The sequence below is a fragment of the Scyliorhinus canicula genome, chromosome 1 (genome assembly GCF_902713615.1).
Source record: "Scyliorhinus canicula chromosome 1, sScyCan1.1, whole genome shotgun sequence".
NCBI lineage: Eukaryota > Metazoa > Chordata > Chondrichthyes > Carcharhiniformes > Scyliorhinidae > Scyliorhinus > Scyliorhinus canicula.
Window position 1 is genome coordinate 83,767,950 of NC_052146.1, and position 27,906 is coordinate 83,795,855.

The following is a 27,906-nucleotide window of genomic DNA, read 5'->3' on the forward strand; positions in this document are numbered from 1 at the left end:
CAAGATCCTATGTACCTCTGTCTTAAAGATACTCAGTGATTTGGCCTCCACAACCTTCTGCAATGAGTTCCTCAGATTCACCACCCTCTGGCTGAAGAAATTCTTGGTCATCTCTGTTTTAAAGGATCATCCCTTTCGTCTGAGATTGTGTCCTTAGACTCACAGGGAGGCCCAGGAGAAGGACCACATAGCCATCGCTAACATCTTCTGTTGCTGCCACTGACTCATTTGGCAGTGAGGGATTGAGAGTGTAGAAGGGTTTCACATAAGGGTCCGGTGCCCTCTTATGGACTGAACTGATCTCTCCACGCATCTTCTCTACAGTTGTAGCACTATATTCCGTATGCATCACCCGATGTCTATGTTTATGTATTTACGTATGTTCTATGTTTTCATGTATGGAGTAATCTGCCTGGACTGTACGCAGAACAATACTTCTCACTGTACCTCTGTACACATGACATGAAATCTAAATCTAATCTAAATCTAAATTACTTCAGCCTCACAATATTTTACGCAGGAATGAAACATCTGAGATGGTTAACAACAACCTTGACTTCAACTTGGGTTTCAGTATAAATGGCTGTAAGAAGAAAAAAATGATTTTGTTGCTTTTAAGGCAAGAACAACAGAAATATACTTTAGTTCCACCCTTAATAATAATAGGACAATGGGTTTCCCAATGGAGATTTACCTCTTTATGTTCAATGGAGAAAGAAGAGGAATAACAGTAGAAAAATGCCATTCATGTTTGACTGCACTGATCATCGTCTTAAGGAAGCTAAAATCCTGTGTAGCTTATCACTATGAAGATTATAGATTTCACAGAGAAAGGTGAGTCCTCTGCAATGAGCTGGTCAGCCATGTGAAGGGTTCTGAAGGACTCAAGTGTCACAGGTATGGTCAAGATGCCAGGAATTGGTTCGAACATCCTCAGCGGGTTGTGGGTTAGTGATTCCAGGAGAGGCAAAGGCCATGGGTTGGTTTGGAAACAAGAATTTTCAAGTGGAAGTGTAGCGAGAGTAGCAGTCAATGTAGGTCAGCGAGCACCGGGATGCTGGATGAATGGGACTTGGGGCGGATTAGGGTGCAGCCAGCAGAGTTCTGGATCAGGTTTCAGCAACAGATGAGTTGAGGGAGGGGCAGAGTCAGATGATCAGTGGAAATAGGCAATTTAAAAGAATTTCAAGCTCAATGATTTTGCAAGTACCAAAAGGCGGATTTCTGCCCAGCTGTGCTTGAGGAGGAGTCTCAGTTACTATGAGTGTATCATAGAATTTACAGTGCAGAAGGAGGCCATTCAGCCCATCGAGTCTGCACCGGCTCTTGGAAAGAGCACCCTACCCAAGGTCAACACCTCCACCCTATCCCCATAACCCAGCAACCCCACCCAACACTAAGGGCAATTTTGGACTCTAAGGGCAATTTATCATGGCCAATCCACCTAACCTGCACATCTTTGGACTGTGGGAGGAAACCGGAGCACCCGGAGGAAACCCACGCACACACGGGGAGGATGTGCAGACTCCGCACAGACAGTGACCCAAGCCGGAATCGAACCTGGGACCCTGGAGCTGTGAAGCGATTGTGCTATCCACAATGCTACCGTGCTATGTCCTAGAGGCATGGCATGTGATTGACTGTTTGATGGGCAGTGCCAGTCGACCAACTTTCTTCTCATTGGCACACATTTGAAAACTTTAGGCCATTGTAATCATGATTTCTGAAAGCTTGCTCTACAAAATGCAACTACTTACCAATCTCTTCCACATGTTTTAAGAAACATGTAGTACAAAATCCATTCTGTTCTTCAGTCCCAAAGTACTGACAGTTTGGATTTCTGCATTTTCCAGATTCACTGATCTGACTGAACGTCTGTCCTTGGTCGTGGTGAGACAATGTTCCATAACTGCCAGTGTTGGCCAGTGACTCTGAAGGAACGTGCTTGGTTCTGGCTTGTGACTTTGCAAGAGAATCAATTGTCTTTAAGCAGGAGAAACACAAACCATTGAACTTTCTTATTTCTTGCTTACAATTGCTGCACCTTTCTCCCCACAGATCCATTGTTTCCTCCACTATTTCACCTGCCGACTTAGGAAAGCACAGAGCCGGATGATTGTCGCCCTCTGGAACATATTCTAAGTGGTGATTTGCTTGGAAGCAACTTCGGCAGAGTCCATTCTGTGTCACACTTCCAGTGAATGGACATCGAGATGTTTTGCATTTCAGGGCGCTGCCCTCACTGAAGAAACAAATGGGCGATGCTGGCGGAGGTGGAGTTGATTGAGTGTTCCTGATGTCTTGCAATCCAAAGATCTTTGTTCTTTCTGACTCTAGCTCCTGCAAATGTCCATCAGACCCTTGGCTGCCACTTTGTTTACAGTTGATCATCCCTGAAGACACTACTTCCTTTTGGAAAACATCGTGACACATATGACAGAATGGCTTTGTGAATTTCGAGCAGAAGTATGTGCAACCACGAGTCAAACATTTGTCTCCCACAATGGATAGATTTGAGAGAAAAGCAAGTTCCTCCTCATTCCCACAACTTCTTTCCTTGCCAGAATATTGCTGCCAGAGTATGTACTGATGATTAACCAGCTGGAAATAATCTTGAACCAAGTTAAGGTCATCGGGCAAAGGATTTGTAAACAACCTGCAAAACAAAACAAAACTGCATTTATTTATAATCTTATTTTTCTCCTTTGAAGTCGACTTTAGGGTGGCAAGGTAGGACAGTGGTTAACAGTGTTGCTTCACAGCTCCAGGATCCCAGGTTCGATTCCCGGCTTGAGTCACTGTTTGTGTGGAGTCTTCACGTTCTCCCCGTGTCTGCGTGGGTTTCCTCTGGGCGCTCCGGTTTCCTCCCACAACTCCTGAAAGATGTGCTTGTTGGGTGAATTAGACTTTCTGAATTCTCCCTCTGTGTACTGAGCAGGCGCCCGAATGTGGCGACTAGGGGCTTTTCACAGTAACTTCATTGCAGTGATAATGTGGCCCTACTTGTGACAACAAAGATTATTATTATTCAATTATAAGACTTTTCATTTACTTCATAGGGACAAAGATCCTGAAATGAAATGGTCGTTCTGTTCTCTCGTTGATGGCAGACTCTTGTCCTATCACATTTAATCACCTTGAAGGGTTTCAAAACAAATTGGGTGGGATGACCCAGCCCTTCCAGCTAGCAGGGTCTTCTGGTCCTGCCAACCAAAGACGATTTCCTGTGGCAGGTTCACTGGCAGTGGAACAGGCGAGCCATACAAAACATTGTAGACTTTGGCAGGACAGGTAAGGTCCCAGCAGCCAATGGTGTGCCTCCTCTGCCACCGGGAGGGTCAGAAAATCTCGGCCATCATATCATCTTACTCTGAGCCATACTCGTGTCTCAAAGTGAGAGATTTGGAAGTGTTCCTAGGGGCAGAGCTAAGAGCTGAAAAAATACCGTCAACAAATTGGTACTCAGTTTCCTTCAATCAAAAACTAATAGCCACAGCCTTATGGAACTTTTAAAAATTTATCCCTTCATGGGATGTGTGTGTCGCTGGCGTGACATTTGGCGTGCCGCTGCATTTTTTGATCATCTCCAATTGCCTTTGAATTGAGTCGCTGGTTAGATAATTTCAGAGGGGCAGTTATTTATTTATTTTTTATAAATTTAAATTACCCAATTATTTTTTCCAATTAAGGGGCAATTTAGCGTGGCCAATCCACCGATCTGCACATTTTTTGGGTTGTGGGGGTGAAACCCACGCAGACAGGGGGAGAATGTGCAAACTCCTCACGGACAGTGACCCAGAGCCGGGATCGAACCTGGGACCTCAGCGCCGTGAGGCAGCTGTGCTAACCACTAGGCCACCGTGCTGCCCTAGAGGGGCAGTTATGAGTCAATCTTATTGCTGTGGGTCAGGAGTCACAGGTAAGCCAGACCAGGTAAGGACGGCAGATTTCCTTTTTTAAAAGAGCATTCGTGAACCAACTGAGTCTTTGAAACACTCGATGATTGTTTCCTGGTCACCATTACCGAGACCAACTTTATATTCTGAATTTATTCATTGAATTTAAATTTCACCAGCTACTGTGGTGGGATTTGAACGCGCGTCCCCTGAGTTTTATCCTGGGCCTCTGGATTGCCAGTGATGTTACCACCATGCCACCACCTCCCAAAGCTGGACAAAATATTTTCAATGATGTGATCATATAAAATCTACAAAATGTCATTATTCACTAAACAAATGCATTAATTGGAACAATTACTTATATGCTCTGATACTAATACAAAGAGCGATTATATATTTTATTTTCAATAGCTCACTGTTAGTCACCAGTCCCAAACTTCCAATTGTTCTAAATACATTACTTCTTAGTTTCCAGAAAAAAGACAGATGAGTTAGTCGTGGCTGGGGAATTAATTAATTTGCCCATCATCCACAATTTGGATATTTGTATCTTTTATTACAACTTGAAAATGTTCTCATTAGAACCAGGGTTAGTGATACAAAACAATTTTTAAAATCCTTATTGGTGAATAGCTGTGAAGCAGTTTGTGACATTTTACTGCATTATGGGTGCTATATAAATGCACATTGCTTGCCTGGTTTGGAGGCTTCAACAGGCTGTGCATCACTCCAGGGTTCTGTTTCTTCTGTTGCATTATCACAAGCATTGGTGCCTTACTCTAATATGTTAATGAGCCTATCCCTGCAATATAGGGCAAGAGAATGATGGGAAAAGGCAGTTCCTCAAAGTTTTGCCCTATTGTGTCCCACCTGTGTGCCAAGGTAATTTTTTGAACTGCACTGCAGCTACAGAAGCAGGCAGTTTGAGTTGGGAAACGTCCTGAATCCTCAAACCTTTAATGTTCAAAGTGTCCTGAGAGGCCCGGGGTATAGGTGGACACGCCGATCTCAGAAGCATGGTGCAGGAGGCCAGAGGGGGTGGGCGAGTGCCGAGGCAGGTGAGTTAGAAGGGCTGCCTCACATTTTGGGGCTTTATCACAGTTGTTTTAGAAGTTGTTACATCCTTATCCCTCACATGCACCTACTACCAACTCTCACCAGCTCCTAACACTCCATGTCACCTCTACAGCCACTCACCCAATATTCACCATGGCCAGACCTCAGGAGCCATTTGGTGATGATAAAAAAAATAACCGTCTAACAATCTAATACAACTCTCACTTTGACATATTTGATAGTGTAAGAAACCTCCCATTCATAAAACACATTCAAAGCTTTCAAATCTCTACATTTGGCTAATCTCTTATTGAAAACAAACATACTTTTATTCAGACTGCACATGAAATACAGTTAATCCTTTAATAGACTCTTTAAACTGTCAGTAAAATTGAGAGAGCAGGATCTCTACTGAGATAACTGTAACTTTAGAAGCTCAGCCAGCATTCATCATGATGTATGATAGTCCTTTGGAAATTTCAACAAAGACCCCTATTGAAACTTCATGATCAGATGCTACACTTTTTCTAACCTACACCTGTCAATCAAAGCAGTCCGGCAAAAGCTTTTTTTTAAACTCCCCATGATAGCTGTAGTCAGCACTTTTTAAAGTTTGAAGAACAAGACATTTTTTTAAATTTCAGTTCATGACAGTTATACAGGCTTTTTAAAGAAAATAATCTTTATTCTCACAAGTAAATTTACATTAACACTGCAATTAAGTTAGTGTGTAAAGCCCCTAGTCGCCACATTCTGGTGCCTGTTCGGATACATGGAGGGAGAATTCAGAATGTCCCAAATTACCTAACAGCACGTCTTTCGGACTTGTGGGAGGAAACCGGAGCACCTGGAGGAAACCCACGCAGACATGGGGAGAACATGTCGACTCCGCACAGACAGTGACCCAAGCTGGGAATCGAACCTGGGACCCTGGAGCTGTGAAGCAACAGAGCTAACCAGGGTGTTACTGTGCAGCCCATTATCCACTCCATCAATTTGTGCCTCCTCCACTGCGGGTTAAGGCCCTTGAAAAAGCCAAAACAGGGTCTGTTTTAACACTGCTGGCTGGCCTTGCGGAGTTTGGTTTTCCCTCCTGTGTAAATCACACCCCTCCCCTTTCCTCAACTGACACAAACTGGATCTGAGGGCATCTTCCCGACTCTCCCAAAATCCAGCCCCTCGGGTATCTAGTTTTCTGATTCAAATCGAATGTTTGGAATCTTGTGCTGAACCAGGTTTGTCAGTGGATTGGATCAAGATCCAGCTATCACAATTGAAAACTCACTTTTTCCACTGGGATTTGTAAATAATTAACTTTGTTTTAAAAAAGGAAAGCAGAATCTGTAGGTGGGCATTAATTATGATTTTACATTCCAAGATGGAATGCAAGATGGTGCCGGAGCATGGCGACTCTCTGCGAGCTCCCTCAACCAGACCTCTTTCTTTTATCTCTTATCACCGTTGCCCTTGTTCCGCACTGTAACCAATCACTATTTGTTGATGTACCATTGTCAATGTACTCTGTTGATTATTCTTTTGCCTACTATGTACGTACTGTGTATGTTCCTTTGGCCACCAAAAAATACTTTTCACTGTACTTCGGTACATGTGTCAATGAATATCGATGAATCAATCAATCAACCACTTGCCTCTGCTTTTTGTTCTTCACATTCCATGCAGTCATGTCAGCTGCAACACTGGCTGAAAAAAACTGCCTTGAGACTCAGTGTTTCGTTGTGTGCAGTCAGTAGGTACATGGACTCGATTTGAGGATTTGGTTTTTGGAGAGTAATAGAATCATAGACTTTACAGTGCAGAAGGAAGTCACGTGGCCCATCAGGTCTGCACCAGCCCTTGGAAAGAGCACCCCATTTAAGCCCCACTTCTAACCTATCCACATAACCCAGTAACCACACTTCACCTTTTTGGACACGAAGGGCAATTTATCGTGGCCAATCCACCTAACCTGCACATCTTTGGACTGTGAGAGGAAACCGGAGCACCCGGAGGAAACGTGCAGACTCCACACATACAGTGACCCAAGCCGGGAGTCGAACCAGGGACCCTGGAGCAGTGAAGCAACTGCACTAACCACTGTGCTACCTTGCTGGATAATAAGGATGACATGGTAACAAGGTGCATGTTTTTCAGGTAGTTAATGAGACAATTGGACTGACCTGGCTGCATTGACAAATTCCACACCTTTCCAGTCTGGGACAGGAATCCCAGTCAAATAATCCTTCAGCAACTGTTTTTTGTCACCTTTTTCAGTGTCCAGGAGAAAGCGAATTGGTAATTCTACACTCCCATCCTTACTCGGTACCACTAGTGGAAAAGCATTGATTTCTGAAGGAGGAAAACATTTGGGATCTTTTAAAAATATATTCCTGGAGTCAGTACACTGGACGATGTAACAAATGCTTCGATCATCATCCTGATTTTTTTTACACATCCTGGAGTTGAAATTTCCTCCCACTCTACAATGGCCCAAAGGAGACCATCTTTAAAGATATATACAATGCTCTAACCATGAACGGGGGACCAGCCAGGGTTTTCTCTCTGGGTCAAAGATATTGGGAATAGCAGCCACAGACAGAGGGGGCCCATCCAATTATAATATATTAAAAGATTCTAGTTTGTGATGGGCTCCTCCAGGCTCAATAAAGGTCTCTGCTGCTCAGGGCCACCCGACAGTCACTTTGTCATATTTACATTCAGGAGTTACAAGTGAGCCCAAAGTCTCTTACCTAGATACAATGGGCGGGATTTAACTAAATGGGAACACAGTCCCACAACGAGCACGTTTAGTTGTGCGTTTCCTGGTGCCCGCAGAGTCGAGAAACACAATGCTATAAAACGGCACCCAGGTTAAATAGGGGGCCTCAGGGGGAAAGTGTGGCCATGGCCGCACATAGCCCCGTTTTGTGCACTGAGTAGGTCCGCTTGCCAGAACTCAGTGTACCGAAAGATCGGAACACCATTTTTTTTTTTTTAAAATTTAGATTACCCAATTATTTTTTCCAATTAAGGGGCAATTTAGCGTGGCCAATCCACCTACTCTGCACATTTTTGGGTTGTGGGGGCGAAACCCACGCAGACACGGGTAGAATGTGCAAACTCCACACGGACAGTGACCCAGAGCCGGGATCGAACCTGGGACCTCAGCGCCGTGAGGCGGTTGTGCTAACCACTAGGCCACCGTGCTGCCCTGGAACACCATTTTTAAATGGCATCCCAATCTCTGGAGCCACCAAAACAATCCCCAACCCTCCTTCCAAGTCTCAACCCCAACAACTGTGCAAGGCACTGTGAACCAATCGCCACCGAACAAAAACAATACCAGCTTGGCAGTGCCAGGCTGGGGCTGTGTGTCAGGATGGCAGGCCAGGGTACCATCCTGCCCAAAGGGCATGCACCTGGGGGCCTCCGATCCCCTGGGAAACCCTCACGAGTGCTGTTCCGTCTAGTTCCCGTTTATGAAGATCAGTATTGAACAGCACTCGCCCAAGATCTCCGAGGCAAAGGGGATAATCCCAAAGCCTCAGGTACCTCGGGATACTGCATACTAAAGTGAGACTAGCTGTTTTGCTTTAATATGCAGATTTGCCTAAACGTGATTCTACCCACAATGAGTGGGATTTACATTACAGCGTCTTGTGAGATCACGTTGGATCTCGCGAGGCATTGCGAGCCAGGTAGATCACAAGAGCTGGGTCTCCTGGCTTGTATCGGTCATGCTGCACTGCAGTAATCTGCTTTTCGAGCACAGCGTGGATGTGCAATCACGGCCAACATCTGAGAACTAAAGGAACAGAATTGTTCTTAATCTCTGCAGTATGTCCAATGCCAGATGACACAACACAAACTGCTGTCATGCTTTCAGTGTTTAATTATGGTGAGGAGCTGCCATGGGGTGATTGTGAGCAGGTTGGACCAAGGTCCCGACCACCAACCACAGGATTATTTATAAAAAGCAGCCCTCAAGGCAAGCGAAGTTTGCAGTCAGCGTCACATGAGTTGCTCCTTCCCACACCTGGTTCATTGTAATGAGATCCCTGAGCAGGTCTGGCAGGGTCATTGCTGGGTTGTGGGAGGTGCATGTGTTTAACCAATATCATTGTGACCCAAGGAATTTGGCCCTAAAGATATTGCTACTGCCAGAGTGTATTTACAATTCCCCATAAGGTTGGAAAGTCTATTTGTTCTCCATTATTCAAATTAACACTCAAGTTAGTTGTACACCAGCTTGTAAATCAGAACTTTGGCTTTGTATGTGGAGGAGTTAATGAATAACAGCAGCCATTTTGGCTTGTTACAGATCTTTACATGTTACTCGAAAATCGATCGATTCTTGAAATGGACAAATTAAACACCTTACCCGGCCCTACATCATTTATACCAATGAGTGGTGTAAAATGTTGATTCACATAGCTGAGCAAAATGGGATAAGTGTGGCAGCGATGGGCAGGCCAGTGCAAAGGCAGGTAAATCCCAGCAGGGCTCGATGTCATCATGGCTGAAGCACTTTTGGAACGTCCTTCCGAGTTGCTTGCTTTAAAAAATCAAAAAAAATCACAACTGTTATTTCAAATGGATTATTATAAAAACGGAAAATGCTGGAAAAACTCAGCAGTTCTGGAAGCATCTGTGAAGAGAGAAACAGGGGGTTAACGTTTCAAGCCTGTGTGACTTCTTCAGAGCTGGAAGATTACGGCACCCTGAAATATGAATGTTTCACTTTCATAGTGACTCGTAGAACTTGAAATGTTTTATTGTCCATTTTAATTGCCCTCAACAGTAGAATAATAAAATATTATAGTTGCAAGGGGAAATTAGTACAAATATGATCCATCTGCTGAGGGATACAGCGTATTAGATACTGTGGTGATTGTTTCTTTAAGGGCAACACAGCAGAGTAAGGGTCAGCCGACCTGGCTGACCAATCGGATCTAAGAGTGGGGAATTACCCCAGGGGGGAGGAAAGTTCTCCTAGGCAGAGGTATTTTAGAGCTAGCTGCAAACATGCTATCACTCTAGTAGATCACTGTAATTAAATTCCTTTTTCTTCATTAATGAAGTTTCTGAAAGTAGATCATTCCAGAAACATATTGGGCATGATCTACCGGCCGCGTCCCGTGCGAATTGGAGCAGGATACAGCTGGTAGATGCTGGGAGAGACCTCCTCCGGGCTTCCCAACAGCTGTTGCGCCTCATGGGATCTGGTTAGATCCACAATGGGTGGGATCCAGTCTCACACGGCTAAGTGGGTTCAAGAACTCACTTAACCGTGTCATTGCTGGAACTAATTGGCTCCTGGCATCTAACGGCCTTCCCAGAGAGACCCTGGCTGGGCGCCAATTAGTACTGGTCCATACAAATGTGGACCAGGCTGAACAACACCTCGAGGGGTCTCTCAGACCAATGGGAGCTCCTGGGTGGTCCGAAACAGGGTAGGGTGGCACCCTGGCTTTCCCCCTGGCACCAGGGCACTGCCAGGTTGGCACCACAGCACTGCCACCCTGGTATTGTCAAGGTGCCTTGGTGGCACTGTAAGGTGGCAGGAGCACTTCCAGGGTGCTTGGATTGCAGGGTCGCACGCCAATAGTCAGGGCCTGAGGGGGGCCAATATCTATGAAAGGAGGGATGGGGGGGGGGGGTATGATGGGTCTGTATAAAGTTGGGGGGTGAAGGGTGGGGCTCCTAAAAGGGGAGGGGGCAGAACATGGGCATGGGAAGACCTAAAAATGGGGGCCCTCAGCGACCCATAGTGGGGTGTCCTCACTTGGTGGGGTGTGAAGCGTCCCATTTGTGTGGGGGGTGACGCTGCCATGGGTGGGGATGTGGGGGACCCGAATGCTCACTCAGAGATTCTGGCCCGATCTCTGAGGAGACGATGAGGCCAATGAGTTCAGCTCTCTTGTGATGAAAATAATATATTTTTAAATAAATTTGAGTACCCAATTCCTTATTCCCAATTTAGGGACAATTAAGCGTGGCCAATCCACCTACGCCTCACATCTTTGGGTGGTAGGGGTGAGACCCACGCAGACACGGGGAGAATTAACAAACTCTACACGGGCAGCGACCCAGAGCCGGGATCGAACCTGGGACTTCGGTGCCATGAGGCAGCAGTGGTAACCACTGTGCCACCATGCTGGCCGTGAAGCGTGGGCATGACCGAGGAGAAACTCCCCAGGGCCCGGAAAAGTGACTAAGTGCGGTTCAATAGTGGTGGGGAACTCGCTGACAGAGCGGGGGCGGAACTCCCAGACAAACCTGCCTTAAATGACACTTAGAAACGTTCCTGTTAGATCGCACTCAATGTCTCAACCCATACAAATGAAAAACATAAATGATGCAATGACATAAATAATGCTGAAATACATCTTTCTGCACCAATAAGAATATGCATTTATATAGTGCCTTTAACATTGTAAAATACTCCAAAGCATTTCCGTTCAATGGCAACATGCCTTTTGTTATTATTTGTGGTTCCCAACTTATTTTTTAGAAAGGTTTTTGCCCCTTTGGACCTGCATTTTCAGGATTGTGAGCACTTGGCACCCATCATCAGGGCAGTTTGCGGGGAATGCATCCTTCTGACTCGGACAGGCCCGCTGCCTTTCCCACTCTAATGAGCATTGTTTGACAGCAGTCAGAACTTCCACCAGCACTGGGAAGGAAGTACTGCCTTGGAGAGTTATCGGCCAATCAGATTAGTCGACAGCTGTCCAACTCATTGAGGAACACGACGAACCCTTTGACAAAGGGTCATCTGGACTCAAAATGTTAGCTCTTTTCTCTCCCTAAAGATGCTGCCAGACCTGTTGAGATTTTCCAGCATTTTCTCTTTGGTTTCAGATTCCAGCATCCACAGTAATTTTATCATTGAGGAACACCGCTGCATTGGCCAGAAGAGGTACTGCAGTGCCATGCCTGAGACTAAGCCATGGGAAACGCAATGCTGTAAATGCCGGGGTCCCAGGGAGGAGAGGGGAGGGGGATTCCCTCTGGAGTCATGAGGGAGGTGATCTTGCTGTCAGTGTGTGGAGGGCAAGAAGTCTCAGTTTGTGAGGGGAGGATGTCTCTAGTCTGATGGGGCCTTCTGATGGAGGCCTTCCCACCTCTTCCTGCCTGGAAACGAGGGTGAGAACATTTTGTGCTCCCCACGCTCAATCATTGCCAGCCTGAATTTGAGACTGGGCAGGAAAATGCCTTTAGTGGCCACTTACGAGCCTTAATTGGGCCATGGACAGTTTAATAAGGACACTGGGAGCACACACCGAGTAAAATAAGAACAAAGTTTTATATACACAAATGATATATACACTACCTGGTAGATCCCTACCGGGTTCCTCTCCCTGGTCGATACCTTACTGGACGACTTATATACAGTGGTTAATTGAGATACACCGCCCCTAGCTCCCCAAGGAGCATGGGGAAGACAAACATTCCCACCCCGTAGGTCCCGTGGAATATTAAAGATGGACTTTCCATCTGAGGCCTTTCCCTCCCCACAGTAAAACCGTGTCCAGGTCAGGGCAGGTGGGATCCCAGAGGGAATCCCATCCATGATATTTTACACTCCCTCCCTGTCTCAGAAACCTCTGGGGGGAGAGTAAGATTCTGGCCCATGAGCACTTAATTTTACTGATTGCATTTTTCTTTCTAATAATAGTGTTGAACTGTTCAAATTAATTCTATTTTGGATGTAATGGTTGTTTTGTTAGCAGACATAGCAGCCATCATCTTGCTGTAACATCCCATAAACAGCAAAAGGGTTTTAGTTATGTTGGCTGAGCTGGCAACCTGGATAATCTTTGTTCTAATGAGGCCTTTAGTGTCGATCTGTTCCAGCAGAAAAAGGAACATTTCATTTAAAGACCAGCATGTCTGAAAATGTAGCATCCTCCAAGTACTGCACCGAACATCCACTAGATTGTGTGCTATCTCAGCATTGTAGCATTTCAATCAATTACTTTCTGACCCAAAGTGTTTCCAACTGAAACAAGCTGGAGGATTTTTATACATAAAATGGATAACTTTAATATAATGAAAAGATGGATGGATGGAAGGCAGGATGGAGAGAGAGGTGTGTTATATTCCTTGTTTTGCTCTCCAAGACAGCCAGATATGTATTGTTGACAAAGAATATAAAACTAAGAAGTTTAAATCAAAACAAATTTATTTTATACTACTAAACTTGATTAGGTTCGCACTTTACCAAGTAACAGATAATAAAATAATAATACTGAATCTGTAATACAGTAATCAATACCTTGTTAACTAATAAACTACACTATAACTCCAGCTGCCCCTCTGTTTCACGGCGACCCCGAAGGCCCTACAGGCACCATCAGGGATGAGGAAGCTCTGCAGGCCAACCCGGGGCCTGTCACCAAGAAGGCGACAGTAGTCTCCAGTTTTACTTTATAAATTTAGAGTACCCAATTAATTTTTTCCAATTAAGGGGCAATTTAGCATGGCCAATCCACCTACCTACACCTCTTTGGGTTGTGGGGGCGTAACCCATGCAAACACAGGGAGAATGTGTAAATCCACATGGAGCCGGGATCGAACCTGGGACCTCGGCGCCATGAGGCAGCAGGGCTAACCCACTGCACCATCGTGCTGCCCGGTCTCCAGTTTTTGCGAGTCCTCATTCAAAGGGCAGCGGGCAGAACAGGGTGGCACGGAGACACCAGTAAGTCAACCGGGGCCATCCAGCTCCAGGCCCTCCAGATGTCGCCCGCCAAGGGCATCAAAGGCCACTGGGTGTGGAAAGCAACAGGCTGCCGCCCTCTGTGATGTGCATCCTGGCAAACATCTAAACATATCAGAGAGATCAAAAAGAGAGTGGATCACTGATTGGACACAGGGTGGCGTGGGAGGGGGGGTCACTAGTTACAGCTAGGGAGAATTAAAATATGTCACAGCTGATCCATGTGAAGCCTCTGTAATGTTAATCTTCACAGCGGCCCTGGGTCACTGACCGTGTGGAGTTTGACATTCTTTCCATGTTTGCGTGGGTCTCACTCCCACAACCCAAAGATGTGCAGGGTAGGTGGATTGGCCACGCCAAATTGTCCCTTAATTGGAAAAAAATTTGGGTAGTCTAAAGTTCAAAAAAATCTTCATAGTGGTCCTGCCTGCACCCCTAGCCCCCCACCTCTGCTCCCCCCATTCCACGCCCCCCATCAGGACACAATGGCCTAAGATCAAACCCCCTCCCCCGGTGCAGACCCCGTTCAGAGGATGGGTGTGAGCACACTGTCAGCAGAAAGACAGGAGTCAGACTTTGGCATAAACTGAGGAGCACCAGAGCTCACCTCAGAGCTAGTGATCACTCTCCTGCCTTGTATATTGACCTGCTGACAGTGATCACTCTCCTGCCTTGTATATTGACCCGCTGACAGTGATCACTCTCCTGCCTTGTATATTGACCCGCTGACAGTGATCACTCTCCTGCCTTGTATATTGACCCGCTGACAGTGATCACTCTCCTGCCTTGTATATTGACCCGCTGACAGTGCCAAGACAGGTCCATCACCCTGGGGTGATGTTACACAGACCCTGAGAGGATGGAACACAGTAGTTGGGGGACGGGAAGTGGTGGAAGGGACACACGCTGAACATTCAGAGAGTGGAACCCCTTCCTGTTAATGAAAAGCACTTCCTGATGCCCTGGTGCGCGCAAGGCGACATGCGTGCCATCAATTACCCGCTGGACCTGGGGCATCCCAGCGATGGCAGAAAATCCAGCAGCCGCGGCATCTTGGTGGGCTTGGTCCAGCTCAAATTTGATACAGTCTACTGTCAAGGCATACAAGGCACCCATGACTTCACGGATACACGTGTGGGCTGTAGCTTGTTATATTACGCACAAGTCCACGCTCGAGCCCTGGAATGAACTGGTGGCATACAAGTTCAGGGCCACCGTGACCTTCACAGCCACTGGAAGTGGGAGTCCTCCTCCTCCACGGTCCTCAAGGAAATGGCATAGGTGCTGCATTGTCTCCTTGTTGAGATGGAGTCTCCTTCTGCACATGCTGTCGTCATCTCCTTGAATGGCCAAAAACGCTTATACATCTTGGGCCGACACTGTTATCCCCTTCGGAGTGCCTCCTCGGCCTGATGCGGCCGGATCTTCAGGGCATGCACCGACCGGCCTGCTGCATATGTGGTGCCACCTCCAGCCAGCGTCCCCGCAGCTGCCTTCTCCGACGTCCAGCCGCATGGGCTGCCCCAAGCTCCACGAGTACACCTTTTGAGGGACTGACATCACCATCCATTTTGGTCTCCGTATGGAAATGGAGAAGGAGATAGACCGACAATCAGTTCAACCTTTCAACCCGGGACCCTCAAATCCCCCAAGCCTCCCTACACTTTCATGTCCCACCTTCTCTCAGAGTGCCATCCAGCGAGCCAGTTGTGCTGGAAAACCTCGCTCTGCACACTCACCCCCGGCCACGACAGGAATTCCCAGACTGCAGGCCCCTGCCAGAAACATTGGCAAGATCATGCTCAGTTGGCAGTGCGGATATTCCCAGTGCTGAAGCCCAGCTCCGCAGCGTTTGATTATTCGCTGCTGCCTCTATGGTGCTGATGCTTCTTAAGGTCAGGCAAAGTTTAGGCTACAAAGTCTGATTGAAATGTGATGCAATAATTATCGTCTGAGACAGGGCACGTGTACCCATGAGAAGGCACTTGACAGCTGTGAAGTGTTCTCACAAGTCACGAGGCCAATTCCTCATTAGCAATAGCCTTCAATTGTGAAGCTGGAGGCTGCTCACAGTCAAAGTGGTCTTCAGCATATAACCAAGATAGGGTTCTGTGCTGGATGTTTTTGGTAGGACACACAGCAACTGTTGTCCCTGTTAGGGGTATCCACAACATTTAAAGATGCTGGAAGGCCTTACAGGCGAAAAGCCCGTCACTCCCTACCCCCTCCCGGCCCAGGGGCGACCCCCGACCTGGAACACCAGCTGCCCCCCCCCCCCCCAACAAGCACAGGGGCAGCAGGTCTGGGCCCTTGAGCTGCATGCCAGAAAATGGAAATGGCTCCTCACCTGCTCAGTTCCCCTCAGTAGCCAATCGCCACCTTCATAATTTTTAAAAGAAGTTAAAAACAACACCTACGCAATTTCTTGCTGGGGAGCCGGTTAATTCCCGGGAGGCCGTTACATTCAACGTCATTCTCACTAATGAGATTGAAATGAGTGCAAATTGAGGTTAATAATATGCTCGCCATATTTGAACGAGATCTGGAACTAGCCATCAGGAGCAATGTGATTAGATGGCAAACTGAATCACGCCTGGCACGAGTCTCGATATTGGCCTTTCCCACTATTTAAGTGGTGTGCCCAGATCCACGGCAGGCACAACACGGTGGTTAAATCACACCCAAGATCTGTGTCTGCTCTTTTTCAAAGAGACACGGATCGAATTCTAAGTGGGTTGAATGGAGTGCAATGTTATTTTGATGACATACTCACTGATTCAAGTGAGTAGGAACACTTGGAGAATTTGCAAGTTACCTTGAAGTGGTTACAAAGCCACAACCTCAGAGTTAGGAAGGAAAGGTGTGACTCTTTCAAGTCATCCATAAATTATCTTGGTCATACCTTCTACAGTGCAGAAGGAGGCCATTCAGCCCATCGGGTCTGCACTGATCCTCAAAGAACACCCTATCTAGGCCCACCCTATCCCTGTAACCCCATCTAACCTGCACATCTTTGGACACTAAGGGGCAATTTAGCATAGCCTATCCACCTAAACGGCACATCGTTGGACTGTGGGAGGAAATCAGAGCACTCGGACGAAAGCCACGCAGACACGGGGAGAATTTCTCAGACAGTCAGCCAAAGCTGGAATTGAGCCTGGGTCTCTGGCACTGTGAGACAGCAGTACTAACTGCTGTGCCACCGTGCTGCCCTCATAGTCATGGTTACCAGTTTTATTTTGCAACTATATCATTCTGTGTACACCCCCTCACTTAGATAGAAAATCGGTACTTTCAATAGAGATAGTAAAATCAACTGATGCAATCTAGTAGAGCTAGGAGCACAAACTCAGATTAAGAATTGCATTTACATCACAAGATGTATCACTGATTCAAAATAGTTTCACTTTGCGCTGATGTTGCAGCTATTGTGCAAACACAGTTTGAATGTGGAGACTCCATAGAAGGGGTGGGACTAGTCTTGTTCTGCTTTGCTTCAGAGTTAGTTTGTGCCTTGACAGCTGATTTATACCACAGCCATTTAGTTTGCTGTAGTAATCCACGGGAGGCAGGAGTTCCGTCACCACACCAATATTTATTTACAATAATGATATTACAGGAGCAGCTACAAACAGTGCTGCTAGCAGTCCAGTCAACTTAAGACTGCTTACAAAGCCTACACAGGTGATTATATGGGCCCCCTCAATGAGCTATCATTGAGGGAGCTCATACTCCAATTGGCCAACCAATAAAGCCAATTGGAGTTCATTACACCCCTCCCCCCCAAGGTCCGAGGAATTCCTGCCAGCTAGCATTCTTCTGAGCTTCTTCCTGCTCCTCATGTCTGGGTCTGTCACCTCTGTGTCGTCCGCCGGGTCGTTCTCCGAAGTGGGCTTATAGGTGCCCGTCTTTTCCTTGACGAGCTCCTTGGAAGTTGTTCTTCCTCCTCCTCGGGGCGAGGTGTCGCGGCGGCCTCATCGAGTGTGTCCATCTCCGACTCTGATGACTGGATGACAGGGTCTGGAGAAATTGCTCGGGGCTGGGGTATCCTTTCCATCTGGGCTATCCCAGCTTGAGGCGGTCCTGCTTCGCCTGCCTCCAGGTGTGGTTCCGCTGCCCTTATTTGGTCTAGGTGTTTCTTCAGCACCTTACCTCCTATTGAAACCTCATAGGATATGGGCCCTGTTTGGGATTCTACCGTGCCTTTGACCCACGTTGGTCCATTCCCATAATTCTTGACCCAAACCGGTGCCCCCACCTGGAAATGTCTCTGCTACCGACTTTTATCATGCCCCCTGCATTGGGCCTCCTGTTGTTTCTCCACTTTCCCCGTTAAATTTGGGAAAAGCAGACTCAGCCTCGTTCGCAGCCGCCTTCCCATTAAGAGTTCAGCTGGTGGTATGCCCGTTGTGGAATGCAGTGTGGTCCTGTAATCAAACAGCCAGCGTGAGAGCTTTGTGTCTATTGACGCTGCCGGCTGCTTCTTGAGTCCCGCTTTAAGTGTCTGGACCGCTCTCTCTGCCAGGGCGTTGGTCGCTGGATGGCAAGGGGCCGTTTTGATGTGACGGACTCCGTTTTCCTTCAGGAATTTTCCAAATTCCCCACTTGTGAATGCCGTTCCGTTGTCCGACACCAATACCTCCGGCAGTCCATGTGTTGCAAACGAGGCCCTGAGTTTTTCAATTGTCGATGCTGTGCTTGCCGTGTTTACCCGGTGGACGTCCAACCATTTGGAGTGGGCGTCCACTATTACCAAAAACATTGAGCCCATGAAAGGGCCGGCGTGGTCAATATGCAGGCGGGTCCACGGTCTGCCTGGCCATTCCCACGGGTGCAATGGCGCCGCTGGTGGCACTCGTTGCCCCTGTTGGCACTCCTGGCACCGACGTACCAAGGCTGCTATGTCTGTGTCCAAACCTGGCCACCAAACGTAGCTTCGAGCTAGCATCTTCATTTTAGACATCCCTGGGTGTCCGTGATGTTACTCAGTTAAGATTGCCTGATGGCCCTGAGCTGGGACGATTACCCGGGCTCCCCATAGTAGGATATCGTCTTCTACGGTTATTTGGTCCCTTCTGCTCCAGTATGGGTGCATCTGGGGCTCCACTGGTCTTTCCAGTTCCCCTGTTAGCAATAAATGCTTCATCTTGGCTAAAACTGGGTCTTTTTGCGTCCACAACCGAATATGTTGTGCGTCTACTGGTAGGGTGTCCAAAAAATGTGGAGTCATTACTGTCTCCTCTACTTTTGGTATTTGCAGCGGAGTGTCTGGGAGGGGAAGTCTGCTCAAAGCATCAGAATGTGCTACTCGCGTTCCCGGTCTGTGCTCCAGAACGTATCTATATGCCGCCAGTAGCAACGCCCAGCGTTGGATTCTAGCTGATGCAATCGGGGGTATTGACTTGTCTTCTTTCAATAACCCTAATAACGGCTTATGGTCTGTCACTATGGTGAATTTACGCCCGTACGGATACTGGTGAAATTTTTTTTACTGCGAATATCACCGCCAGTCCTTCCTTCTTGATTTGGGCGTACTTCCTCTCAGCCATCACCAAGGTCCTCGAAGCATAGGCTATTGGCCATTCTTCCCCATTCCTTCCTCTATGGGCTAAGACGGCTCCTACCCCGTAGGGGGATGCATCACAAGTGACCACCAACTCCTTCCTTGGGTCATAATGCTCTAGGACATTTTCGGATGACAGCTGTTCCTTAATGTCCCTAAATGCTCGGTTTTGGCGGGTGGACCATTTCCATTCTTGCCCCTTTTTTAGTAGCTGGTGGAGGGGTTCAAGGATGGACGCCCTACTTTCTATAAATTTTCCATAATAGGTTACCAACCCTAGAAATGATCGTAACTCCTGGACCGTGGTGGGAGCTGGGGCTTCTTTTATTGCCCTTACTCTGTCTTCTAATGGGTGTAAGCCTGACTCGTCTACTTTATATCCCAGGTACGTCACTTGTGGGGCCAGAAAAACACATTTTTCCCTTTTTAGCCGTACGCCTGCCTTTGCGAAACACCTGAGCACTTCCTCCAGGTTCCTTAAGTGTTCCCTGTTTGTCCTACCCGTGATTAAGACATCGTCCAAATAAATCACCACCTGCGGTAGTCCCTGCAGAATATTTTCCATTGTACGCTGGAATATAGCGCAGGCTGATGACACTCCAAAAGGTAGCCTAGTATAACGAAAAAGGCCCTTCAGGGTGTTGATCGTAGTGAACTTCTGGGAGCCCTTGTCCAGTTTTAACTGCAGGTAGGCGTGGCTCATGTCTAGTTTCGTGAACAAAAGCCCACCTGCCAATTTGGCATATAGGTCGTCTATTTTCGGGATTGGGTATTTGTCCAGCAGTGCGTATTTGTTTACTGTCTGTTTGAAATCTCCACAGAGACGTATCGAGCCGTCTGGCTTCAAAATTGGTACCACCGGCGCTGCCCATTCCGAAAATTGTACTGGCCTGATAATGCCGTCGTGCCGTAACCTTTCTATTTCGTCATCTACTTTCTTCTTTAATGCAAAAAGGTACCGGCCTGGCCTTACAAAATTTCGGAAGGGCTTCTGGGTCCACGTGCAAAGTTGCTTTGGCGCCTATGATTTCCCCCAAACCTTCCTGGAAGACCTCCGGGTATTTTTGGAGTACTCCACTCAACTGCCCGCTTCCACTCTGGAAAATTTTCATCCAATCTAATTTTAGGTCTTTCAGCCAGTTCCGTCCAATTAAGCTCGGTCCGGAGCCCTCTACGATCGTCAACGGTAATCTGAGCAATTGTTTCTCATATTCCACAGGTACATGAGTCGTGCCTAGAACTTCCAGGGGTTCCCCCGTGTAGGTTTTAAGTTTCGTCGATGTTTTTGTTAGGGTTAGTGGCTGGAGTCCATCTTTGATTTTTCTAAATGCTGCCACTCCCATTACTGATACGGCCGCACCCGTGTCTATTTCCATTATTGTCGGCCGCCCGTTCACCCGCGGGGTAATCCTAATGGGTTCTGCTTTCTTCGTTGTAATATTATATAATTGTTACCCTTCGGAGGAGGATGGGGCGTCTAGGTTGTGTACTTCCCTGCATCCCCACCTGCTATTCCTCTTTTGCCACCTCCTTCTAGGGTTTCTGTCGTTGTTACCCCACTCTGTCTGGTGCCAGAAACGGTCCTTCTCTGTTGGGGGAGCCTCAGCCGGTACTTCCCTCTGTCTCCAGTTAGTCCTGGCAGACTTGGGGGCAGTTCTGGGGTTTTCCTTTTTCCCTCTATTCCTCAGGTTTTTCCTGAGAGCGGCTATCTGGTAGCAGGACCCGTTGTGGTAGTCCCTCTCACAGGTATCTACCTTCATTGGCGTGCCCTGTAGTTCCTGCGCCCCACTTGCTGCCTTTTCTAGGGACAGTGCGAGCTGTAACGCCTGCCTGCAGTCTAGCTCTGTTTCCGCCAACAGGCGTTTCTGTATTGTGAGGTAGTTTATACCACACACTAACCGGTCCCGAAACATTTCATTTAGCGTCGGGCCGAACTCACATTTTTCCGCCAGCCTTCTCAGGCGGGTCAAGAAATTCGTGACTGACTCCCTGTCTTCCCCGCTTCGCTGTGTAGAATCTGTAAAATGAGAGGTGGTTTTGGGTCGTAGTGCTCTTTCACCAATTCCGTTACTTCTTGGAAAGTTTCCGCATCCGGCGCATCGGGATAAGTCAGACTACGTATAATGGCTAAAGCGGAGGGTCCGCACGCCGACAGCAGGATAAGCCGTCTCTTTTCGTCCGTCAGTATATCATTTGCCCGGAAGAAGTAACACATTCTCTCCACATACTGGGACCCGTCCTCAATAGCCGGGTCGAATGCCTCTAACCTCCCAAAAAATGGCATTTTTTAAATGGCAAGGCTTACCCTCCGAGTGCGGCAAAATTCGTAGTTTACCTCGTCGCCACTGTAGTAATCCACGGGAGGCAGGAGTTCCGTCACCACACCAATATTTATTTACAATAACGATATTACAGTAGCAGCTACAAAACCGTGCTGCTAGCAGTCCAGTCAACTTAAGACTGCTCACAAAGCCTACACGGGTGATTATATGGGCCCCCTCAATGAGCTATCATTGAGGGAGCTCATACTCCAATTGGCCAACCAATAAAGCCAATTGGAGTTCATTACATTTGCTGTGAAACATTGGGCAGAATCTTCTCATCTTAATTCCTGCCGGATTGGCAGTCCAGTTTTTGTGTTGGGAACCTGACTGACTGATGGGACACATGGTGGCTGCTCTTTATTTTCTTGACCCTCAGCAGAGTTGTACAGTGCAGCTGCACAAGTTGCTCAAATGCCATGGGGAAAACTGGCAGCAAGGAAATGCCGCTGAAGGTGAGTGAAGTGCTATATAGTTAATGTACATTCCAAGAACCTTTCAAGCACTGAAAGCAATCTTGAAGAAAAGAGTGGCTTCGAAAATCTCAATCACCACGGCTGAAGATCCTCAGTGTAACTGATCAAAGCCTTCCCAGCCTGTCAGTTTTACTAAAATAAAAGAGACATGTAAAGCTTTTCATCTTGCACTCAACAGGTCACTTCGCAAACGTACTAATATAAGGTGAAAGCAACAATTTCGACTGTATAAGAAAGAGAAAGTAGATGGTTGACAAGTGGATTCTGATTGGTGGAGGGATTGCCATGGAGAATGACCTGTTTTAGTGATTGACAGGTAACTGCAGAGCATTGTTCAAAATTTAAACCAGGCAGCTTGACCCTGACTGGTTAAGGTATTGCCCTGGCAATGAATCAACAAATGGCTATCAATTTTTTAATTAGCTGAAACAGTTGTAATGTTCTTTCTGTCTGTAAAGAACAGGGCCCTGTGTTTTAATATATGTAGCTTCCAGTATATACAAATGCACCACACTACAGGCCCGACTATGTTGAATTGGTTATAATTCTTAGCAAACTGAGGATTAGTTATCAAATGTTCCCCAATCACATAATCACATCTAATGTTGGACACTGTATTTTGCGTTTTGCACAGGTGGCCTAGTTGGGTACGGTCCATACCTTGCCCATTGCAAACAGCGGCTGGACATGCTATTTGGTATGATCCGCCAGTCTATAGAATGTATGGCCTGCATATCGAGCCTCACACTGAAATTCATATTCTACATTATACATTTGTGTGATAGGCAGAATGTCTTTTAGGCTTGACGGCACTCGTGTTGCTACTGCACAGCAGCAGTTGAAAGAGCTTCACCCGTTGCTCTAGGTTCTCAGCCACTTTTGCCCTACCAGGGTCATCGGAAGTAGACTGAGCACCTTTCAGGGCTGGCAGTCACGGCCTTAGGCCCATTCACGATATACAGCATGCAATAATCTGATCGGTGTAGCCATTATCGTACAGGATGTCTTTGATGCCCTATTTTAACATCGATGTGGAGATGCTGGCGCTGGACTGGGGTGGGCAAAGTCTCTGCTCGGCAGTTCTTCTTTGTCGTGTGTCTTGAAGGCCGCCTTGCTTGTTCGCAGCAAACTATCCAGCCTTCAGAACAGCCACCACACAACTCTGCCACAGCAATCTCTGAAAGGCATGCCGGATCATTGACATAGATATTACCATCACATTTGAGAACACCACCCACCACGTACGCGGTACATACTCGTGCGACTCGGCCAACGTTGTCTACCTCAAACGCTACAGGAAAGGATGTCCAGAAGCGTGGTACATCGAGAACATGCAGACGCTACGACAATGAATGAACGGACACAGTCCAACAATCGCCAGGCAGGAGCGTTCCCTTCCAGTCGCGGAACATTTCAGCTGTCAAGGACATTCAGCCTCTGATCTTTGGGTAAACATTCTCCAAGGCGGTCTTCAAGACACACAACAATGCAGAATTGCTAAACAGAAACTGACAGCCATGTTCCGCATGCATGAGTGTGGCCTCAACCAGAATCTTTGGTTCATGTCACATTGCATGTAACCCCCACCATACTGCCTGGGTTTGCAGAATCCTACTAACTGCATTGCTGCCTACGGCGCTGAGGACCCGGGTTCGAATCCCGGCTCTGGGTCACTGTCCATGTGGAGTTTGCACGTTCTCCCCGTGTTTGCATGTGTTTCGCCCCCACAACCCAAAGATGTGCAGAGTAGGGGATTGGCCACACTAAATTGCCCGTTAATTGGAAAAATGAATTGGGTACTCTAAATTTTTTTAGGGGAAAAAAAGAATCCAACGAACTGTCCTGGCTTGAAACACTTCACACCTCGATTACCTGTGATTATTCCTCACTCCACCCACACTGTCTGTTCCTGTAAAGACTTGTTTACCTGCATTCCAACCATTCTTCACATTCCAATCTGTAATTATCTTGCAATTGTATCTCTGCCTATATATGCTGTGTTGTGAACCTGCCTCCACTTCACCTGATGAAGGAGCAGCGCTCTGAAAGCTTGTGATTTCATATAAATGTGTTGGACTTTAACCTGATGCTTTGAGACTTCTTACTGTATTTTAACATCAACCGTGCGTGGCAAGCTAATGGCTCCGACCCTATTTACAAGGTTGTCGATATCGCCAATCTTATAGCGTGTGGAACTATAAGAATCACAACACGTATATTGAAGATAGGTGTGCAGTAGGGTGTGGTAGCAAACCTCCTGGCAGAATTCGCAACTAGTACACCAGGAGAGAGATCTGACTGTTCCATATCAGAGGTGAATTTGAGGGCAGGACAGAGCCCATTAAGACATGTTAGGAAATTATTGCACGTAGCTGCAGATTTAGACATAGCAAACATATCATCCACATATTGGAAATATGCAAGGGGCAGGATGTTAGGTGTCACTCGATCAAAGACGCATTGTTGCCTGAAGGATGGAATGATTGGACAATAGGAGAAATTCAAGCTCTTCTTCAAATCGAGCCAAGGAAACATTAATACCAGTTGATCAGGAATGCAGGACATCAATTTAATGTCTCATCCAGAGATGAGACATCTGACACTGCAACACTCTCCAAACACTGAACTGAAATGTCAGCCTAGGTTCTCGGCTAAGCTCCTGGAGTGAGACTCAATTCCACCAGCCTCTGACTGAGGTACGGGCATAATCATTAAGCTAAGCTGAGAGAGGGTGAACAGCCTGAGCATCAGGACTTAAAACCCTATGAGGGCCTGGTAGTGTGGTCTGTGGTAGTGTGGAATGGTCTGTGTGGAACTGCACCGTACAGAGTCTGGTGTTTAATTCATGGCTTGTGTTTTATTAGCTGATCCTAAGGGACAGTGGGGAAAGGGCTTCAGGTGCTGCATTTGTACTCAATGTCTCAATGTCCCTGGAAGATACTTTAACGTGAACAGTGTGAGGTTCCGCTGCAAAGCATCCTCATGGTTGAATAGCTTTCTGACACTTATTGTCTCGGCTCAGACTTGAAGAATGGGTATCTGAGCAAGATATCATTGGGTATGTGTGGAAACGTTTAGCAGAATATCAGCAACTTCAGGAAAGGAACAAGGAAAAACTTATCTGGAGCCACAGAATCACATGCCGATTTCATTCAAATAAAAATATATATTTTATCTGAGCTGATTGGAAGAGATGCCAGTTTACAATTGAATTTCATTTGTTTTCCATCCTTTCCATTTTTTAACTCACCGACAATGACAATAATAGGCCGCCTGACAATGTTGGCTAATACAAATATGTGGACATCCTGATACATGTTTGTAAAAGCCTGGCCTGCAGAAGACCGAGGATCCGCAGATTTAATTACATTCTGCCATTCTTGATCCCAAATCTGAAAAACATTAATGCAACAGAAAAGTCATCAAGAAAATTAGATCGTACCACTTATACAAAACAGCAAATTAGCCCCCGACATACTGATATCTCAACAATTCCTGAGGACAAATGGAATACACTCATTTCCCCAAAATAACACCTCAGCTTTACAGGAAAAGGAGTCAAATTGGGAATTTGATCTTTATTAGACTTCTACCAACTTGTGTGGAAAGCTTATGGATCCAGCCCTATTTACAAGGTTGCCGATAAGGCCAAACTTCAAATGATTTGCTTTTCAAGCATGTACCATGTTTAATAATAAAAGCGGATGCAGTGGGACAGTGTGTTGGTGCTCTCACAGACTCCGGAGGGCACCAAGGAGGGAAGGTGATTAATCCTGGGTACCTTTTATAACCTGTCTATAATTCCTGGCACAAGAGCTGCAGCGAGAGCTACCATGGTAACAAATTACACCATTGCCATCTCAGCTAGAAAATAGGATAAAACACCATCTGACCTAAACATAGTGCATCAAGATCAGTAAATGAAACCAGACCTGGAACAGTTGAGCTATAGACCTAATACAACAATGAAAAGGTCAACTTTGAGGGCAAAACAATTAAGGTATTTTAAAAACTAAAGGCTGTTCTGATTAAAGGTCATTGATCCAATACATTAACTCTGTTTCTCTCTCTCTCGATACTGAATGGCCTGTCACGTGTTTCCAGCATTTTCTGCTTGTCCCCCCAATAGATCACATCTAGTCTGATATTTTGCAACTTTTAAAAATAATATTGTGGGGAACATAAAAACTAAAAATATTGGAAACATTCAGCAGGCCTGATAATATCTAGCAGGAAAGAAATAGATTTTGAGGCTGGATTTAATGAGGGCAACAGAGGTCTCAACCATCGGCTGGGGAGCTGGCAAAAGCCCCTCATTTGGGAAGAAACACTGAATTGTGTGTCACTCAGGCAGTTAACTAGACAGTGGTGGGCCTTCCCAAGGGATTCCACGGGCAGATGTCCAGCCTACCAAGAGTTACCATCAATCAGAGGCAGAAACGGCCCTAGGGTTGCTGGCGCCCCGGGCAAGCTGAACTTCGGCGCTCTTCGGGGGGGGGTGGCGTCGGAGTGACCGGGTACATGATCGGGACCCACCGATCGGCGGGCCGGTCTCTCTGTCGGCAGGCCTCCTTTCTTCCACCAGCGAGCCTGGATCCATCTGCCATGTTTGTGCGGGGCGGCCTGGGGGAGGGCGGCCACCGCGCATGCGCTGGTTGGCACCGGCCCAACTGCGCATGCGCGGGACCGAGTCGTTTACGCGCGCCAGGTCTCTGACGCCAGTCACGCACTCCTTGATGGCGCCCCCTAGCACATGGCGCCCCGGGCGACTGCCCGAGTTGCCGGTACCTTGGGCCGGCCCTGATCAGAGGCCAACTGTATTGAATGGCAGCCCCACTGGGAAGGTAGTTGCTGCTGCTAGTACTACACCCACGCAAGGCCCAGGTTTATGGAGGTATCCAGACACAGGTGACTGATGGTGGGAGGGGTTTGAAGGTTGGGAACCATGGGGAAAAGGGGGGACATGGTTGGAGAGTCAGCAATAAGGACAGAGTGGATGGCTCTAAGCAGGCCCCCCCTCTTCGTGACTCTGGTTTCCTTGATCAAGCACTGATCGCCTTTGGAAAAGGAAGATTATAGATATAGAGAAATACAGCACAGAACAGGCCCTTCGGCCCACGATGTTGCGCCGAACTTTTGTCCTAGGTTAATCATAGAATTTTGGACAATTTTTCATGGCCAATCCACCCAACCTGCACATCTTTGGACTGTGGGAGGAAACCGGAGTACCCGGAGGAAACCCACGCAGGTGAACCCAACAGGGTTGCTTGTCTTGCACTTTGCATGGCGAGACTCTGCCCATTGCTGTGTTAATCCCAGTGATGTCTGGGTGAGGCCTTTGAGTGAGCATTAATTGCCCACTTTCGGGCCTTAATTGGGCACGGGATGGGAGGGCCACACAATGGGCTTTCTCGCCAATGACCTGATTGTGACGGAGGCAGTGGGGTCCCCACTGGCCATCCTCCCACCTGATTGAAAGCCCCCTTGCCACATAACCCACTATAGGGGAGGGCATTAAATTCTGCCCAACATTTCAGGCTGGTGACGTTTCATCAGAGCATGAAAAAATTAGAGATGCAACAGGTTTTAAGCAAGTCAAAAGCGGGAGGTGGGAAAAGAACAAAAGGGAAGATCTGTGTCTGGGTGGAAGACCCAAGATTACATTTCAGGAGAGAACATTTGGTGTTATTAATGTTCTTGATCATTGTACCACAAAATAAAAAGATCTACTGGTGGAAACATAGTGAAAGAAAACAGGAAACATGCAGCTATAATCCCCCAACATCCCCCGCACGCCTTTCACATTAAAAATACGATTTAAATAAAACAACAAAAATACCCTTGTATTATTTACCCTGCTAGTATTTCA

At 47.0% G+C, this 27,906-nt stretch overlaps 1 protein-coding gene across 4 annotated transcripts in view; it reads right to left on the reverse strand.

Annotated features, from left to right (window-relative positions):
• LOC119964689 (tumor necrosis factor alpha-induced protein 3-like) overlaps positions 1–27,906 on the reverse strand; it is a 125,939-nt gene that overhangs the window by 36,152 nt on the left and 61,881 nt on the right. For all 4 annotated transcript variants that reach the window (XM_038794539.1, XM_038794529.1, XM_038794519.1 and 1 more), the window contains 4 exons: positions 25,288–25,429; positions 9,334–9,507; positions 7,133–7,301; positions 1,758–2,656 (listed from right to left, as the gene is read on the reverse strand). In XM_038794539.1, coding sequence (XP_038650467.1) covers positions 1,758–2,656; positions 7,133–7,301; positions 9,334–9,507; positions 25,288–25,429 — 1,384 coding nt within the window. The remainder of the gene's footprint in view (positions 1–1,757; positions 2,657–7,132; positions 7,302–9,333; positions 9,508–25,287; positions 25,430–27,906) is intronic.